Source organism: Rhamphochromis longiceps, linkage group LG20 (assembly GCF_057381845.1).
Source record: "Rhamphochromis longiceps isolate RC_006_pf linkage group LG20, R_longiceps_female_GT1.1, whole genome shotgun sequence".
NCBI lineage: Eukaryota > Metazoa > Chordata > Actinopteri > Cichliformes > Cichlidae > Rhamphochromis > Rhamphochromis longiceps.
Window position 1 is genome coordinate 25,910,197 of NC_140576.1, and position 17,553 is coordinate 25,927,749.

Here is a 17,553-nt window from a genome sequence, read left to right on the forward strand (position 1 = left end):
AGCCATATTATATCGCCAATATAATAAAAGAATAATTTCCCCTAGTTTTAGATAAAATGATCCTCTAATCACGAATGATTTTAAAAGCTTTTGGCCCTAACTCTTCTGAACAAAATACAATCAGCTGCCGTCCACAGTTCGCACACAGGCCACATTTACAGCAGCAGTGGATGGCTGTTCTCGGCCTCAGTGAGTAAACTGTTTAGAATGTTTTTGGCCTGGACGTTTAAAGAAAGGTCTGTTTGTGCTGTGTGCTTAAATGCAGCAAATTGAGGATTTCAAAAGCCCTGATCAGGCAAGGGCTGATGTAGAAAACATGCGTATGTGTTAGCAGTTTCTTGACTGTTTACACGGCTGAAGTTCCTCACTTTGACTTTCTGTTTTTTTGGCTACAGTAAACATGTTGAAGTTATAAAGTAATCTAAAATAGAATAAATAGTTTAACCTGAGAATAGTTTAAAACAGTAAAGTTAACATTTCTCTATATTTGCCATACTTAAACCTTAATATGCAATTCATCATAATCATAATCATAGTCATGCTTATGATGAAACTAAAAGTATATATTTTCAAATGTGGATTTTTGGAGAGCTCTTCTGTGCATTCAAACAAGTCAGAAGTGCATATAGAGAAGCTGTATGGCAACCCGGCACAGTCATGATTCTGCCAGTGTAATCCAATTACTGGAGACTAGGGCCAGATCAGGCAGGAGCCCAGGCTAAATGCAGAAGATGAGGTCATTGTGACTGTATGCATCTGACAATACAACATAGTTCACTCAGGCAAAAGGTCTCCAGTTTTCCGTCTCCTGAACTACATACTGACTTTAAACAATTCCAATTGTCAACAAAGAGCACTGTGTGCATACACGTGACTAAGCTAGATGTCTGTGTGTATGTGCACAAGAAACACAATAGATGCTTATTCCTTCACTCCTACATGCCTTCTTGTCTGTGCTCTATAGCTTCATTGTGTCTCTCGGATCGCATTTACATTTTCAGCAGCTAAATAAAAGAAAACCACCCCAGTTAGCAGTTACTGCACTCGTTTGTTTGGTTTTCATAAATATGGTTTTAAGGATAACGTTTCCTGTCAGTAAAACCTTGCTGTTTAAACTGTTAAAATTCAAGACAGAGTCCTTCTGAAAGATATATTAGTTAGCTTTAGAGCTATCAATTGTTGAACATGCTTTTAAAGGTATGACTAATGTCATATTTATTTATACCGAGGTTATGCTGTTTTATATAAACAGATGAATCAGAATGTGGGTAGTGCAAAGATTTGATTTTATATTACAAACCTTGCCTGTGTCATTCCTATAAACGGGCCCATAGATTGACTCGTGGATCAGATTGCCCTCAAATCTTATCTACTCTGTTAAAGGTTCCAGTCGACACGATTGGCACCCTCATATGAAACACGTTAACGCTTTCCAAAGCTTGTTTATGGCTTTGTGTTTTGATAATAAATCTTGGGTGCAGGTTTGCTGTAAATCATAAGGCACAAGCGAAGCTTTCCTTTATCCAATCTCTTCTTCCTTCTATTGAAATGAAGTCATAACTCACCCCCGTGCCCCCCCAGCTCCACATCCTGTTTACTTGCGAGGAGTCTTTTTATAGTGGATAGGAAGCATATGAAATATGGCTGTCCATCAGAGCGGATACCTCTTAGTGTATGAGAGGAAGTGGACAATTCAGGTCACTTCTGCCACACCTGTCTGACAAGAAAAAAAATTAAAATGTTAAAGAATTGTTTTATTTGCTTTTTGTCTTCTTTATCAAGAGAAATATGCCTGTACTGGTGTGTTAACATCAGCGCTCATTATGGAGCATTTCCTCTCAGCAGGATCAGGGTATTACCACAGCAACATAGAGAGGAATTGAAATTTAATAGCCTTTTGAGTTGGCGATCTTTATTTGCTTCTGTAGATCAAAAGCGGTGTTTTTTAACAGTAATTTACAATTCCACTCGTACTGGAAGTATTTAACTTTTATCGGGCCAAGGCCAAATTTTCACATTTACAGCAGCAATTATAACCTCATTCAAATACAGCAAACAAGATGAGATTTGAAATCGCTGATGTCCTTTTAAGGACTCCTTAACAAAAAAGATGTTGACATAAAGGTGGTTGTGCACACTTCTTGCTTAGTAACCTGAATGAAGAGCAGGAGCAAACTTGGAATAGCTACAAGTAGACGGGGGGGCTTTATACCCCAATCTCACTCCAAGATATTCACCTTCTTGCATACACATCTGTAGGGTATGCCCCACCCATATCCTCCCGCTTAAGAGGAGTTTGTTTACAGCTCCTTGTCTGCAGATTGTCCCAGGACACACTATTTTGAAGCAGCCGAAGACGAGATCAGGGATGAGATCTAGACAGATAGAGATCTTTGTTTGCATGGGTACTGTCACGCCTCTCTGGTTCCTCAGAAATTCTGCATTGTCTGCTCATCTCAGTTATTCCCTGACTGGCAGCGTAGTGCTTCCTATCTCACTTAAATTAAGTAAACCAGAGGGCAGATTGTGAAAAGCATCTTTGCTTTTTATTAGGCCATCTATTCAAACATTAGCAAACCCAATTTCAAAGGGTCGTCCCTTCACCCTGGGCGTCCTTTTAACTTTAGCACCAGGGAACAGCAGCATGTCTGCATTCTCCCCACACGCCATAATCACTTCCGTCAACTTCCTCCCTTCCTTCATTCCCCCAGTAGTAAATAGGCTAGTGGGTCTGGTCCTCCTGTTCCAGTGTGCCATACCCAAGTCTCCTGGTGCCCACACTTTGAAACCCTCAGGCGTAGTTGGCCAGGGGAGGGAGTGGATAGAAGAAGGGAGGGGAAATAAGAAGACGGAGCTGTGTAGTGGGGCAGGGGGCTGGCTGTACGATAATGACAACATTAGAGCTTGGGTTTGGAGAGATGAAAGAGAGGAGGGTTTTTAATTGGATATGTGCCAGTCTCTCAGCAGTCCTGCAGTCTTGAGAAATGGGGATTGAAGACATGAGAGGGAAATGCACGGGCTTCCTGAGGGAACAGTTCACTCTTTTAGTTGGAATAGGAGTTTCTCTATCAGCTAGCTTAATGAGTTAAAAGCGCTGGGACTAATTGGCTGTTATTTTTGTATAAAACATGGTTTATTGCAGTATCTTAGTGATAGAATTGTAGGCTCTTTTTTTCCAGCATTTGTTCAACGTTCAGGGGCTTTGTCTTATCTGGTTTTCAGTTTTATTTGAATTCTCTTTGTCAGAGAGGTTTAAGTGTTGAAGAACTAAGGTTTGCTGTGTATGGGGGGAAAATAAAAGAAGGCATTCTTGTCACTGTAAAAAAACAAGGCATTGTATGTAATCTAGTCTTCATTTGCTCACAGATATGATCTTTTATATGCTCAGTGTTAGCATACTGAGACGCACTTTATTCTTTTCAAACTGATATGACCTCAAAAAGAAGACTTTACGCTCTCACTCAAGGTTTGGCCTCACTGGTAGAGAGAATCCGTGCACTCACAATCATTTAAAGGATTTAATTACTGCAACTGGGGAAGGGAGGTCATTAGTTTCTGTCTGGCCAGGAGCAGGGCCAGAATCCCCCAAGAGACAGTCCTCTGGGTTTGGGATGGCCAGTGGAGAGATATGAGAAGGTGAGATAGGACAACACATTGAAGAGAGAAGGAGATAATTTTATCCTTTTTCATGAATAGAGTGGTGGTGACAGAGTTGATTAGGAATGATTAATCATTGTATGCAAAGGACAATGTTAGAGGCGTCTTAGAATGAGAATATGTGGAAAAGGGCAAATCAAGTTTCTGCAGTCCTTCCCCCATTATGTCAATACTTCAACCTGATTGATTAGACATGTCTCAGCACTAATGTAGCCTAGGATGATGCAAGTAAATGCATTAGGGTTTCATATAGCATTACTTTAATAAATGGTTATTGGTAATGGTAAAGCTTTTTCGACAGCAAATGCACAAACGAGTAGATTCGACATTTTCTTCACCCTCCCCCTTGTTTCTCTAAGCCTGACCTTGGATCCTTGCAGACAGCATGCTCAGATTCGGGTGTCTGAGTTCACAAATTCATGCGTATATCTGTGTTTGTGTGCGTGGCCTCAGCTGCAGCCCCAGCTGCTCCCCTTGTCCCTGAACATTGGTATCAAGAGGCTGTTCATTTTTGGAAATCATATGTGAGGTTCCACAGGGACCAATGTCTCAGAGCCCCCAAAAGAAGACTCGGACTGATTGAGTGTTCATTGCTTACTGTTGATGAAGACTTGGAATTGAGTCATTTGTCATCTGTGACAGTACCTTACTGGAAGAGAAGGATATAAATGCGCTTCATTTATTTATGCTCACAAATGCTGCTGCCTGTAAGAAACTAGCATCCATAAAGCTTTTTTTTTTTTAATTTTTTTTTTTTTTAGTACTGTCAGAAATATCATTATCGCAAATTTAGCACACATCTGTAGGGTTGATTCGAATCAACATCAGACCAGGATGTTCTTTGCGCAGACAAAACTGGAGAGGCATGCGTGTCGACTGTTGCCAGAGAAAGAGGGAGGAGAGCAAGCTGTGCCGGGCTGAGCTCTAAAACAGCCATCTGTGTCAGTGGCACCCCTCGCGTTGCCTTTACTGACCTGCCTCTCACTCTGTCACTGTAATTGGCATAGTAACCATAACAACAGCTCTCCCCTCTGGGGTGTGGGCACGTGGACGAGGGAGATCTCATCAAGAATGAGTATCGGGGAGTAAAGGGAACCAGCAGGCACAGATAATGTTGGCTTTGCATTGCAAATGATCAGTGCTGTGAATGCTGAGAGCTGGTGCTCGTATAGGGCATTGCAGTGATATGAACAGGGATAAAAAAACAAAAATCCAGAATCCAGCTCAGGCGCTAATATGGTGGTGCAGTGTATCTATAAGAGCCTATTGAGTCTCTGCTCTCCCTTGAGGCTTTTTCTTTATCTTCCAGTCTGCAGTAGATTTAGTTGGTAGACAATAGAGCCAATATACAATGCCTTCTTGTTTTTAATTGACTGCTAAGAATAAATGATAAAGACAAAAGCAGAGTTTAAATCTTGCGCTTAACACATCGTATCACACAAGACGGAGCAGAAAATTTTTCATTGTGGAGTACAAAACAAAACTAGTGACCTACACGTTAGACATTTCAGGAAAGATCCAACTCCATTTCTCTAAATGACCGCCATGAAAATTCTCATTTCTCATCAGTTAGTACCTGTTTGTATTATGTGTACTCTTTTTTTTTAGTATACTGACTGAGAGCTAAAGTAAGCTGCACTTTGATGGAGGTTCTTTAGCTTGCTGCCGAGGGCATAATGACTATTTTTACTCTCTAATAACACAGGAACCAGGCAGTAACACCTATAGTGTTGAGCCTTCAGGCTAACACAGACAGCGTAATGGCAACGCAAACCTGGTTTTGCTCTTTTTTTGCAGGTGTTTCACTTCATAAAGAAGGTATTTTATGGGAAGTCCAGTCTTCGTAGACGTTTGAGGAATATAAATTAACGTGTTTGAAGATGAAGACTGACTTCACACAGAATCTCTAATGCTTCCTTCGGATTGGTAGCCAATGTGAAGGCAGAATAAAACATGAAATGTAGTTTTCCCCAGCCGGATATGATGAAAGCTCTAACAAGCAATTAGTCATTATAACATAAAATAAGCTGGTAGAATTTCTGTAGCTACTTAGTATAACTAAGCCCCTGCTGCCCAGTTATGCTATTCTGATATTTCTTTATCAATGAGGATGACTTGATCAGTCAGCTGTGTAAAGGGCCTCATGAGTCTGATTAGTACATTTCTCTTACACAGAGGCCTGTGTGTTTGTGCTTTAATTGCATGTGTCTACCTACTCCCAGTGGCTCCATCCCCTTTGGCGTTCTCTTTTTCCCCCCTCTCTCTCCTACCCTGCAACACAATAGATCCACAATCTGGCACAGCTTTGTGGTTGCTTTTAAGAGGTGCACGCCCTTCTAGTCCCATGACGGTAGAACATGCTGCTTCTCTTCTTGAGGCGAAATCATTTCACTTTTCATGACAATTTGCATTTCATCAAGTCACATGCAGGTGTGTTTCTTTGACCTCTGCTGTCTGATGATCTCTCTGGAATTTTCCTTTCCCATTAGCATACAGTGCATTGCCTCTGTCCTTTGAAAACATGAGCCGTCTGCCGTTTCGGTAGATTTCCTATAAGGCCTGGAGCGTTCGCCTGTTCAACCTCTATCTCAGTTGGGAGAACATGCTTCAACATGGCTTGAGTATCAGGTGGTGCGTTATGGCTGGCTGCAAGGAGCACTGGCAAAATTGGAAATGAGATGCGTGCGTATGTGTGTTGAGGCTGTGAAATTGTCCAGACCTGTGTGTGAATAATAGCCCAACAGCTCTGTGCTATGCAGCAAATCAATGTGGCTCTGTGCCAGGCAACAGCAAATATCTCTGCCTCCCTCGTTTGCGTTTCTCTCACTGTTTTTTTTTCCCCTCCTCCTGCTCCTTCTGCTTGGCACTTTTAATGCTTTGCATACATATAACTGTTCAACATGAAAATGCCAACTACATATTCAAGACCCCCTGTTACATTATTGCTTATTTGGTTGTAGAAAATTGGTTTTTTCAACGTTCAAATTTACAGAGAGAGAGCTGATTTTGGGGGGAAGAACTGTCAGGATAGCAGGAAGGAGATTAACTCTTCCCACTGCAAGAAAGTAGTGCAGAGTTAATCATAACCTCCGTGGATTTTTGTCAAAAGATGAAAGTGAATTTGTCTTTTCATTTCCCTCCGACTCCCACTGAAGAGTAAAGTCTGAAGTAAATAATTAGCTACTCTGTCATTCATTATAGCAGCTGTCACTGGTTTTGGTGTTATGTTCACTGATTAGCAAAAATGTACTCTGTAAATTTAGTGAATGCTTACAAAAAAACAAAAGCATGCACTACTGCCTGACATGATTTGCATTGCTTTCAGTACCTTACTGTACATGCGGTTGCAGAAATAACACAGAGCTATTATGTCCCACACAAATAGGTGAAATGTAGAGTAGTGTATCGGCCTGCTAGGTCACGCAAACAGTACGTGTTGCAGAGACACTTTGTTTCACCAGTGGGTCTCTTGACTTTAACACAATGCTCCATCGCATGAACGGCTGAGAGCCGACAGCTAAATATAGAATCTCCACACACCTTGAAGCTATCTATCTTTTTCGAGTCTCTCGCTGTGCAGTGGCCTGTGAATGGAGATGGAGAGACGGACAGGAAGGTGGGGGGGGGAGCATGCCTGTTTGTCGTTATAAACTGCAACTCCACGTGAGCTGTGATTCACGAGGCCAGAGAATCCATTTGGTGTATTTTTTTTTTCTTCTCCTGCCTCTCCTCTCTTCCTCTGCATTCGCTTGCAATGACAATGCTAACAGTGACTAGCCTTCAGTGTTGCTGAAACACTGCTTTGGTATCTAGGGTCAACTCCAGCACAGAATGAGTAACTAAACTGATCCAGATGACACAGTGTGATATTGTTTAATGTTTTCCACTGGCCCCCAAAGCCCCAAAATACAGCTAAAGAAACAAGAAGTCTCATTGTCTGGAGCTGCTTTGTTGTGCCTAATCGGGCACAATTTAGCAAGATTTTGAGATTGTTCATCAACGGCTAGAAAATACTATTGTTAAATGTTTTCTGAAACTTCAGTTAGAGCAAAGGTTGAGTTGGATTTCTCATTCGGTTAAATGCAATTGCACAATGGAAGGTGTTTCATTGTGGCTGGAAAATAAAATGAGCTGTTTGAGTCTTCTTAGTTTTATCCCATCTCTATTTTGTCTGCCTTTCTTCCTGCAGTGGGCTTTGCTTTCCCAGAATGCAAGACCCCAGGAGGCTAAAGTAAAACCTTAACAATGAGATGTTTTGAGCTGGACCAGAGATACAAGTGTCAAACCCAAATCCGTCCTTGGTTTTCTAATTGGGTTTTGTTACTAAGTCTTCAAAAAGAGTTCCTGTCCTTGCAAATCCATCCCTGTGCTTTGGAGCCTATTGTTCTTAATCTCCTTTCCAGAGGGTCTCCAGTAACTGTATCTTTGTAGATCACGTTGTTCTTACTTGATGCCACAGAAACTGTTTTCTTCGCCAGTGGGAAGGGAACTGAAAATAGAATTTTAGATGTGTACTTCTGCTCCACAGGGCCTCTGAGACCGGCTGTATCGATCTGTTTGTTACCTGATGGAGACCCAAAGCCCATCTCCCTTGTGCTCTTGACTCACTGGATTAGAGAAGCCCATGCAGCGGGATTCTGGCTGAGAAAACCAGAATGAACTATGTAACCTATATTCTTCCTTTACCACATAAGGCGTTGAAGATTACTAAGTAGCTGTCATGTTCAGAAGCAAGTGTTTAGCGAATCCTGAGCAGAGATCAAAAAGCAGAGAGGTGTGATTTGATCTTTGAGTCTTGATTTGTCTCAGCTTCTAATCATTGTCACTAAAGGCTGCATCCTTGGTCAGATTGGAGGACAAGGCAGTGATCTCGCCATGTTCAAACATGTTTAAACAGCCTTTGTTAAACCTAAGACTTTTTTATCAGAGGACAATCTGCCATAGCAACATTTGTTTTGGAGAAAGATAAGTTTGCAGATGACTGTTTTAGTTTAACCCATAAATGCAAACATCTCAGAGAAACCAGTAATTTGATATAAGCTTTGTCTAAGACTAGAAACATGGCAGCTTGCTTCCTTCTTCAGTAGTCTGCCTTCTTCATGTGCCCACGCATCTGTCTTCATTAATCTTATGACTTGGGTTGTTAGATCCTGTTAGGGTGAGAGAAATGTAAGAGGAAGTAATCAGACAACACTGTCATCTGAGGGGGGAAAAACCAAAAATCAGATGTGACTGGACTAATTTTGTCAGTTCCTCAATCACATGAAGCTTTATCATCAACAGTGATCATGCACTATGATGTACTAAGATCTCTAAAAGCCAGCCTAGGGTATGACCAGCCCATAATGTATGCTGTCATCTGGGTTTTGTGGTGGGATAAATCTTTTGAATTATTAGCTCTTCCTTTAGCTGTAGTCATCTGTGAGGAAATCCAGTCCACACAGCTCACTAATAAAGACCTGTCTTTGATTAGCTTTTAAGAGATTAATAATCCACATTCGCATGTCCAGTGTTAATAAAACTGCAACATATGGCAAGCTAAAGATGAATTATAAACTGGGTGGGCAGCTCACTGTGAGATAATAGGCTTGGTCACGTGCAGCCCCAATTTGCCCTCCTTTAAAGTAGCCTAAACCCACGCTTGGGGAGCGGAGATTAAAGGCCTTGGGTCACTGGGTTTTTGACTAGGGGCTCTGCGTGTTTGAAGGGCAGGCCTCGTAGATTAGATTGATTGGAGTCTTATTCAATAAAACCTGTGCATCAAGATTATAATGATGGGATTCTCCTGATTACTGATTGGGTTAATCCTGTCTTTTCTAATAACTTTCTAATAAAATACAGCCTCCTGCTGATTGATGATTTGATTTGGAGAAAGGTGGCAGATGGGGGAGTTATGCAGACACGTATTTAAGTGATACTTTTATCTAGAGCTGCAAATAAAAGGCGAACAACTATGAACACTGGTTATATGTGGTTCAGTCAGAGTAGTATTTTTCTTGTTCTCACAGTGCATTTTCTGTTCAGAGCACTTCTAGGCTAAATGCAAATAGTCAGTCAATGTGTGGGTTATGTTTTTTCCCTACTAACTCATCTTGCTGAAGGACCAATGAGCTTACACTATGGCGACCGTAATCTGTCCCTGCACAGTTCACAGGAATTGCGGCGACTCCTACAATATCGGTGGGATTGTAGTGAAATGTAGGGAAAATTAGGATATTTACATTTGTTAGCCAGTAACAGAGATGCTTCTAAATGAAACACTGTCAATTATTTCTTGCCAAGTTGTGCTTCAGTCATCATCTTTCCTGAAATGTAAAAGCTATGCTAGCTAAACTGCTAAAGCAATGATGTCATGCTCCACTGTAACCCATTAAACTAGTTTTTCAGTCACATATACCTCTTAAATCCTGGAAGTAGGTCAGTTTGACTAATACAAATTTCCTGATTTGCCTCTATCTAAAGGAATTACTAGGATTAATACGATACACAGTCACACAGAGAAAATCCTGCAGCAGCTAGTCACGTGCAGTATAGGCAGTCAGAGAGAGGAGAGATTGCGCTGCAGCTGCAAACAAGGTCAGATTCAGTGCCTCAGGTGATTTCAGATTACCGCCTACACTCGAGCTGTGAGGCAAGATGAGAATCAGAATGCCCATCCGATCACCAGCGGGTACAGGATTGAAAATGAAATCTGTAATCATGAGGTGATTATTTTGAGAAGTGAAAGTGTAGCCTAACCTAGATTCAGCTGCAGTAAAGGTCGCCGTGTCACTATGTGTTTGTGGCTTCTGCCTTGGAGGTTATAGCAAATTAGGGACAATATAGCACTTATATTAATGAAGCAGTCTGTTTCATATTGCACAAACTGCTATTCACAACCTTTAAGCAGACTGCCTCTGATAGAATGTAGAGGCTTTAGCTCGTAAGTTCTCCATAGTTGTTTAATCTTCATAAGTTCATCCCTTTCATGCAGTCTGCAAAATCAAATAATATCTGTTGACCTTTCTTTACTCTGTTATGATCTCCTAAGGTATTAAGAGCATTAGAATACAGGATCTCGTGATCACCCAGACACTAGTGCATTTGCTCTACTTTTCCTGTTTGGTTTTTCCATCTGTGGAGTCACTGCAGAGTACATGCAGGCCAATATCCTGCAGCTAACAGAGGAGAGAGGGGGAGGAAATGGGGGGAAGACAGGATCACGCAGCCCAGATGGAGCCTGACTGATTATCTCTACAGAGCAACTGCAGTATTTTTGGGGAGGTTTTTGAGCCTCAGCTAAACCACAGTAGAAGAGATCATTGTCGCTCTGGAGAGGTTGAATCACAAATAAACTTATGTCAGTCACAAACCTGATAGATGAAAATGAAAATGGCAAGTGATGCTTCATACACAAATCTCTAAATATTCTTAACAACCCCATGACACTATAGTTTAAACCAGCAACTCTCTCCTCTTTCACTGTATCTCCAGGCCTTTGGACAAGCCTACTCCAACCACAGGAAGGTGGCGGCAGATGGAGAGAGCCGAGAAGAGTCTCTGATCCAGGAGTCGGCCTGTAAGGAAGCCTACTATGAGCAGAGAGTCCTGGAACTGCAGAACGAGCTCCGGCAGACACGCAACATCCTCACCAACACCCAGTCTGAGAACGAACGCCTTAATGCCATCAGTCAAGATTTGAGAGAGGTAAAGGGAGAACCAAAATCCCACCACTGTTCTGTTTCTATTTTCTAAATAATTTTGAAATTGATTTGTTGTTTGATCAGATGTCCCTAATCGTCACTTCAGTATTGCAGTAACTTGCAGAAACAGTATTGCTCTAACCTGCTTTTTAGAACAGCTATTTAGAACATTGAGGGTGTCTGTTGATCATTTATCACCTGATGCATTTTATCTTTCTGCAAAAGCTGCAGAAAACAAACAGATATTCTTATTTATCCCTATCCTGGTATTATTTTTCTCCAGAGTAATCATTGTGCTTTTCATTTTTGCATTAGTTTCAGTTGGTTGTTGAGACTTGTGATGTACACCTACAGTACCTTTATTTGATTGACATTGCTGTCCAATCCTCTGTTATGCAGGGTGTAATTGCAGAGTCTGCTTTTTGACATGCCAAGACAAGATTAAACGTTCTCTAATGACTAGAAACACCTTGCCTTTAAGCCTAATGTGTTGTCCTTTGCACCTAATGCAGTCCAGGGTGGAGTTGTTTTTTTACAGGAAAATACTGAGACCATGGGAAATATGCTGTGTTACAAAAGGATTTTGTAACACAGCATAGTTATTTGGACTGCTGCCTTAACTCATTAGAAACATCACTCGTTATAAAAACCCCACCTTAGACAAGTCCTTTTCTGATAACCAGAAGCACAAGGAAGTTGTTTCTCAAAACTGAGCACACCCTTTGGACATTCCTGTACTTTATCATACATATAATTATGGAAACCTTTGTATGTGTCCCAATTTGGACAATGTCTCCCACTTTTACTGTTTCAATTTACATATACTCACTGCTAATTTGCCCTCATTAGAAGAGACAATTGCACAGCACATAGTGTATGTAGCTCATGTTATTTGCCAATGGTCATGTATGTCCAATGTTGTGTGACTCAGTTGGTGAGGAGGTTAAAATTACAAGAGTGGACTATATATTTAAATCATGCTGCGCTTTAGGGAAGGACTTTTGACACAAAGACGGGAGACATAAAAGTAAAAAAACAGTAACAGAGGCTGGCAGGAAGGCAGGGGGAAGCTTTCACCATTCGAGCTCCTCGCTCCCTTGACGGGCAAATCAAGGCAGGAATACTAAAGAGGGAATCTTAAGTCACAAGTTGTTTGAAGAGTTTGGCTTCGTGTCAAAGAAAGAAGCGGAGTAATGCTAATGCTAATTGCATGCTGATTTGAAAGGGGAATTTATTTGCACTCACAGCTCTAGGTTGGGTGCTTCACATGTCAGAGAGCACTTTCTGCACACTCTAATTTATTCGGAGTGCATTGGTTCCAAAAATACTTTTCATTTTGAAAGTTAAAAGATCAGTGTTAGCTCTATCGCTGGTTCTATCCCACTCACCCAAATGACACCTTGGGATAGGATTCAGGAGGTGGATCGATAGATGTATGAAAGATTAGTGTTGCTATACCCGTTCCATACATATATCTCCACTCCAGCGCTGTTCAACACTCAACAATAGGCCTATATTCTGCAGTGTGATATTAAGGGTGTCTGGTTTTGTTTCTGTCTGTTCTGATAGCTAATGGCACCTAATCTTGTTGTGTTTGTGCACAGCAGATTTAGCTGAGTCTGCTGTTTTGCAGGTCAAGTTGGTAATTGGGAGGGTGAAGGACTCCCCTCCTGAGTCCCAAGACTTTGGTAGACATCTGCTTGACACAGATGTCAGCAGTGTTTCTTCCTCAGATTAGTGAAAGACTTAAAAATGGCATGTCCCGCACAACGACTTAAGTTCCAGAAAGCTCTAAATTCCACTATAATTAGGTCAGCTGCTGCTCAGCTCTGCATCTACACTGGTATAATTCGAACGTTATTGAAGACAGATGTGCCCCACTAGAAATGTTTTTGTAACAGAGGAGGAGTTCCCCTTTATAAAACCTTGCACCAGCTTCCATTCATTCATCAGTTTCCAGCTTAAACATAATTACTGATAACATGCCTCTTAAATCTTTAGTTGAATCTTTGAGAGAAAAGCAAATACAGCCTTTGCTGCATGTCGCATGTACAGCTGTAACTGGTGTTGCACTGGTGGTCTCCTTGGCCTTTCTGCAGGTGCCATTCCCTTTATAAACACTCTGTTGCATAGCAATGGGCCCCGGACAGTTCTAATTGGTTGGATAAAAGGGTCTAGAGTGTAAATCACACCATGTATGGGAGATAATGATGCCCTTCCAACTGTACGTTGGTGGGTGCTAGGAGTGTGTCTGGCAGGCAAATAGAGGCAGCCTGGGCACTGAGGCTGGCATTGTGAGTGGACTGACATGACTGAAAGAGGCCTTTGTCTCTTGGATTTCAAATTAGCCCCAAAGCGTAGGCTGGGAGAGGAGGAGGAGAGCCCTTGGAGATGATAAGAATGGTATGAGAGAAAGACAAGGGGGCCTAAAATCCGTTAGAGAACGAGAGACGCTTAATGGGACTAAATCCAAGGAAAATTGAGGACTGTCCTGCTTTTCCCAGACTGCATGGCTAATCAAATTGAGAAAGGAGTGTGACTGAATGACTCAATTTTTCTTTCTTTTTTTCATGGAATGCAGCTGACAGTTGGGTTGTAGGCCTTTGTGTTTGTTTTAAAGTGAAGTTTATGTATTTTCTTTTATTTTTTTAGTCCTGCAATTCTACAAGGTTCCTCTGAAGAGCTGTTTTATTTGGAGTGGAATTAAGATCACTTAAAGAATTACAAAATGCATGAGAATCACAATTTCAACTATAAGAAAAGCATCACAGTACATGAATGTGGAAGCATCACTCATTATAAATGGATTTTGCCTCTCTGTAGAACAGTTCATTTATAGCCATTTTAGTTGCTGGTTTTCAGCCCGTTTACATGCCACGCATTTAAGCCTACCAGGCACTCTTCCGTGCCAAAGACTCAAATGTTAGCCCAAAGCACTGATAAGACACATTTCAGTGCTACACTGCAGTCTACAGGATTATATCCACACAAAGAGCCAGTACCATTGTGGGGAGGCGCACTCTAATAGGCATGACTTCATTAAATTCAATCTCGTGTCATGAGAGGAATGTGCCTCCGACGATGCCTCACAGAATGGGAACCTCCGTTGCATGCCTTTCAGGAAATTATCAAGCAAAGATGAAGAAAAAAGGGTGAAAATGTTACCAGTGTAATTCACTCTATTCGCTCTTTTGTCTTGTAGAGTGTTTCCAGCACAGCATAATTGTGCTTTCAGTGATTGCTTATAGTACACAGTTTCTTTTGCATGAGTCAGGATGTTGTGTTGACACACTTGCTTGTGCTTTCACTTCAGGTCTATTGTTGTCCTTTGATATAGTAGTGATCTACATCCTAGTCAAACCCTCCAGATATTATGTGGGTTAATTAGAGAAACAACATTATCACTTTAGCTAGCTGCTTCTCTTCTAGACTCAGGCTTTCTGAGGGAACATCTGATGCATCTGGGTACTTTCACATTTTGTTGGTAAGTAAGATTACGACAAAAAATGGCAGATAAATTTGCCTGAATCTTTTTGTCAAGTTATGGCATAAAGCTTTGAACATGCATTCTTCGTTTAAGGTTTAATTCCAAGCACCAATCAGGGTTTTCATGGTAGATTAATGGATGTTAATAAATCAACAACAAACCCATTGGCCTACACGTTCACTTAAACTAATGGGTGTAAACACATTTGTTCACTCTTCTGCACTCTCATCCAAATGACCTCAAAAACACTAATTCACTGTACACCCTGTGGGCTTTTCCACAGTGTCGCATTGTGCTAAGTACCACCAGCCACTCATTCACCAGGTTCCATTCACATTTTAGCTTTTCACAGTCTGAGTGAAAAGTGTGACCTTGGCTGTGTTTTTGCTCCCTAGTGGAGTCTGGGTAAGATGAAGAGAATGACAATTGGTTGCAGCAGGAAGGAGGATAAAAGCAGTTTTACTTTCACCCACATTCTTGGTGTCGACAGCAGTAGGATGCCCTTAGGCTTTATTTTTCCTTTGCTGTGTTTGAAGTTATACTGGGGGGGTTGAGTTCATCTGTGATTTATTCTTCGTCTCTTCTTAAGAGATGGCTTTGGCTGCAAGTTTAGTTAGACTAAACATGAGCTGACGTGACCTTGAGTTACTTTAGAGACTGCAGGGCATTTAAAGTTTTTATTATTTTCTTTTTATAATCACTGAACTTGTCCGATCTTGGTTTTATCTGATAGAAAGATATGATAGGGCTAAAGTTTATCACACTGCCTCTTACAGCATTCTGGGATGCAAGAGCAGAGGTGAGGGTTGGAAAATGAAAGCAGCAGTTTTAGTGCAAAATGCAGATCAGTGGTGTCAGAAAAAGAAGCTGAGAAAGGGGGTAAAAAAAATAAAATATTATTAAGCTGATGTGCACTTTGCTTCAGGTCATCTGGGAGCTTCTCTGCACTTTGTGTATGTTTGTGGGGGAAAAAATGAATATGTGCAAAGTGAGGATATAGAGTGAAATTGAGGTCAGTGGAGTGAGTGTGTTAAGAGAAGGAGCAGAAAGAGGATAAAAATATATTCATAGTAGGCCTGCTTGTGCTGTAATATAAATAATACAGCTCTGTGACATCTGGGAGTCTAGGCAACGCTTTCAGGGAAGCAAACCCCGGGTAAGAGACTAGTAAAAATGGATTTTGTTTTTCAGAAATGCAAGCTGGATTCTCTGGTGTTATTAAGAACACAGCAGGGCCTTTAACAAAGCATTAAAACATTCCTAATCTACACTTGTGTTAATCTGGAAACTTTGCGTCTGTGGCTTACTGGCTGATGGAACCATTTCTCATATAAATAGAGGTTAGAGTGGCTAAAACACATTTGGAAATTGCTCCGAGCTCTGGGAGATTTAAGTGGGCTCAGCCTTTCTATGCTGTCAAAAGCAGTTTACTGGTGACAAGAAAGCTCGAGATTTGAAATGGAGAGAGTTTAGACTGTCTAGCTGGAAGATGCTCTACGTCTCTGTGTCTCTCTCTCTCGCTCCTGACTGTATGACCTTGAATGTTCACAACTCTGCTGTGTGTAGTCTGTGCACATGCACACACTACCCCATCTCTGTTTTAAATATCTAATATATCGTGCCTTTGCTATAATGATGCAGCGTGGCTGAACAACCTGGTGTTTTTGCTGCCACCCACTTTGCATAAAGTGGCACATTTGTCTCTGTGTGTGTGTGTGTTTGGGGGGGCGTACGCGGCTGTTGTTTAAGGCAGCTGTCCAGACGTCACCTGTAGTGACAACAGTTACAAACCACACTTAAGCCTGTGATCGCGGCGCCTTGTCACCGCTCTCCTTTGGCGGCACCACAAATTGCCTTCACAATGTCGCACCTCACAGCCACACACACCCACATTATTGTGAATTATCAAAAACATCCCCCGGGGAGCCTCATTTCTCTCTCCCAGTTAAATGTTATTTGTTCTTTGTAGCAGGAACACATGTGGCCACCACAGCCTTTACTTACATTTTCTGTCACACAGCCAGGCTGTTGCCCTGTTCTCAGTCTTTGGGGGGCTCAGTGTAGCAGAGGATGTAGAAGCAAGGTGAAAGGTTAAGACCCTGCCATGCATTTAAATCAGAATGGAGTGGGATCTTAATCAGGTTCAGCGGCAGCTTGTATTCATTTGGACCAAACAGCACTGACCCTCCAGCTGAGGCACATAACCCTGACAAGAAAGTGACCTGAAAGCCAGCTGACACAGCTCGTCTGAGCCTTAATGAAACACTCGAATCTTTTAATCTAATATTATTTTGAATTTCTCCAAAGCTCTTTTTATTTTTGCTTTAATTTAGCTCTCGTTCAGAAGTCAGAACCACTCTGCAGAAGCTTAGTGGTAGGACAGAGCTCATGCATTATTTAGCAATGCACCGACATCAGGGCTTTTGCACAGCAAACACCCACACTCATTAGACATGCCCAAAACCCTGTTGAATTTTAATGCACCTTCGAACGTCAGCTTTAGCCCAGGTCTGCAAAAAGTGATTAATTATTACAGAGACAGAGGACAGGGTGTGTGTACTCGTCATCATTGGGGATTTAGTAACTTCTTTGTTATTTTTTTTTTAGTAAGCAAGTAAATTCTATTTCCAAAAAGAGTCACAAGAAATAGTCTCCTGAGACATAATATTGAGATAGGTTTTTTTTTTTTTTTTTTTTTAGAAGGATGAATTATTGTTTACTTTTAAA

The 17,553-nt window shown here is 41.4% G+C and overlaps 1 protein-coding gene across 5 annotated transcripts in view; it reads left to right on the top strand.

Moving 5' to 3' along the window:
- Positions 1 to 17,553, top strand: part of LOC146645438 (protein bicaudal D homolog 2-like) — a 39,857-nt gene that overhangs the window by 5,171 nt on the left and 17,133 nt on the right. For all 5 annotated transcript variants that reach the window (XR_014908990.1, XM_085392884.1, XM_085392885.1 and 2 more), the window contains exon 2: positions 11,131 to 11,343. Coding sequence is in view for 4 of the 5 variants with exons in the window: in XM_085392884.1 (XP_085249010.1) it covers positions 11,131 to 11,343 (213 nt within the window). In the remaining variant the exon portion in view is untranslated. The remainder of the gene's footprint in view (positions 1 to 11,130; positions 11,344 to 17,553) is intronic.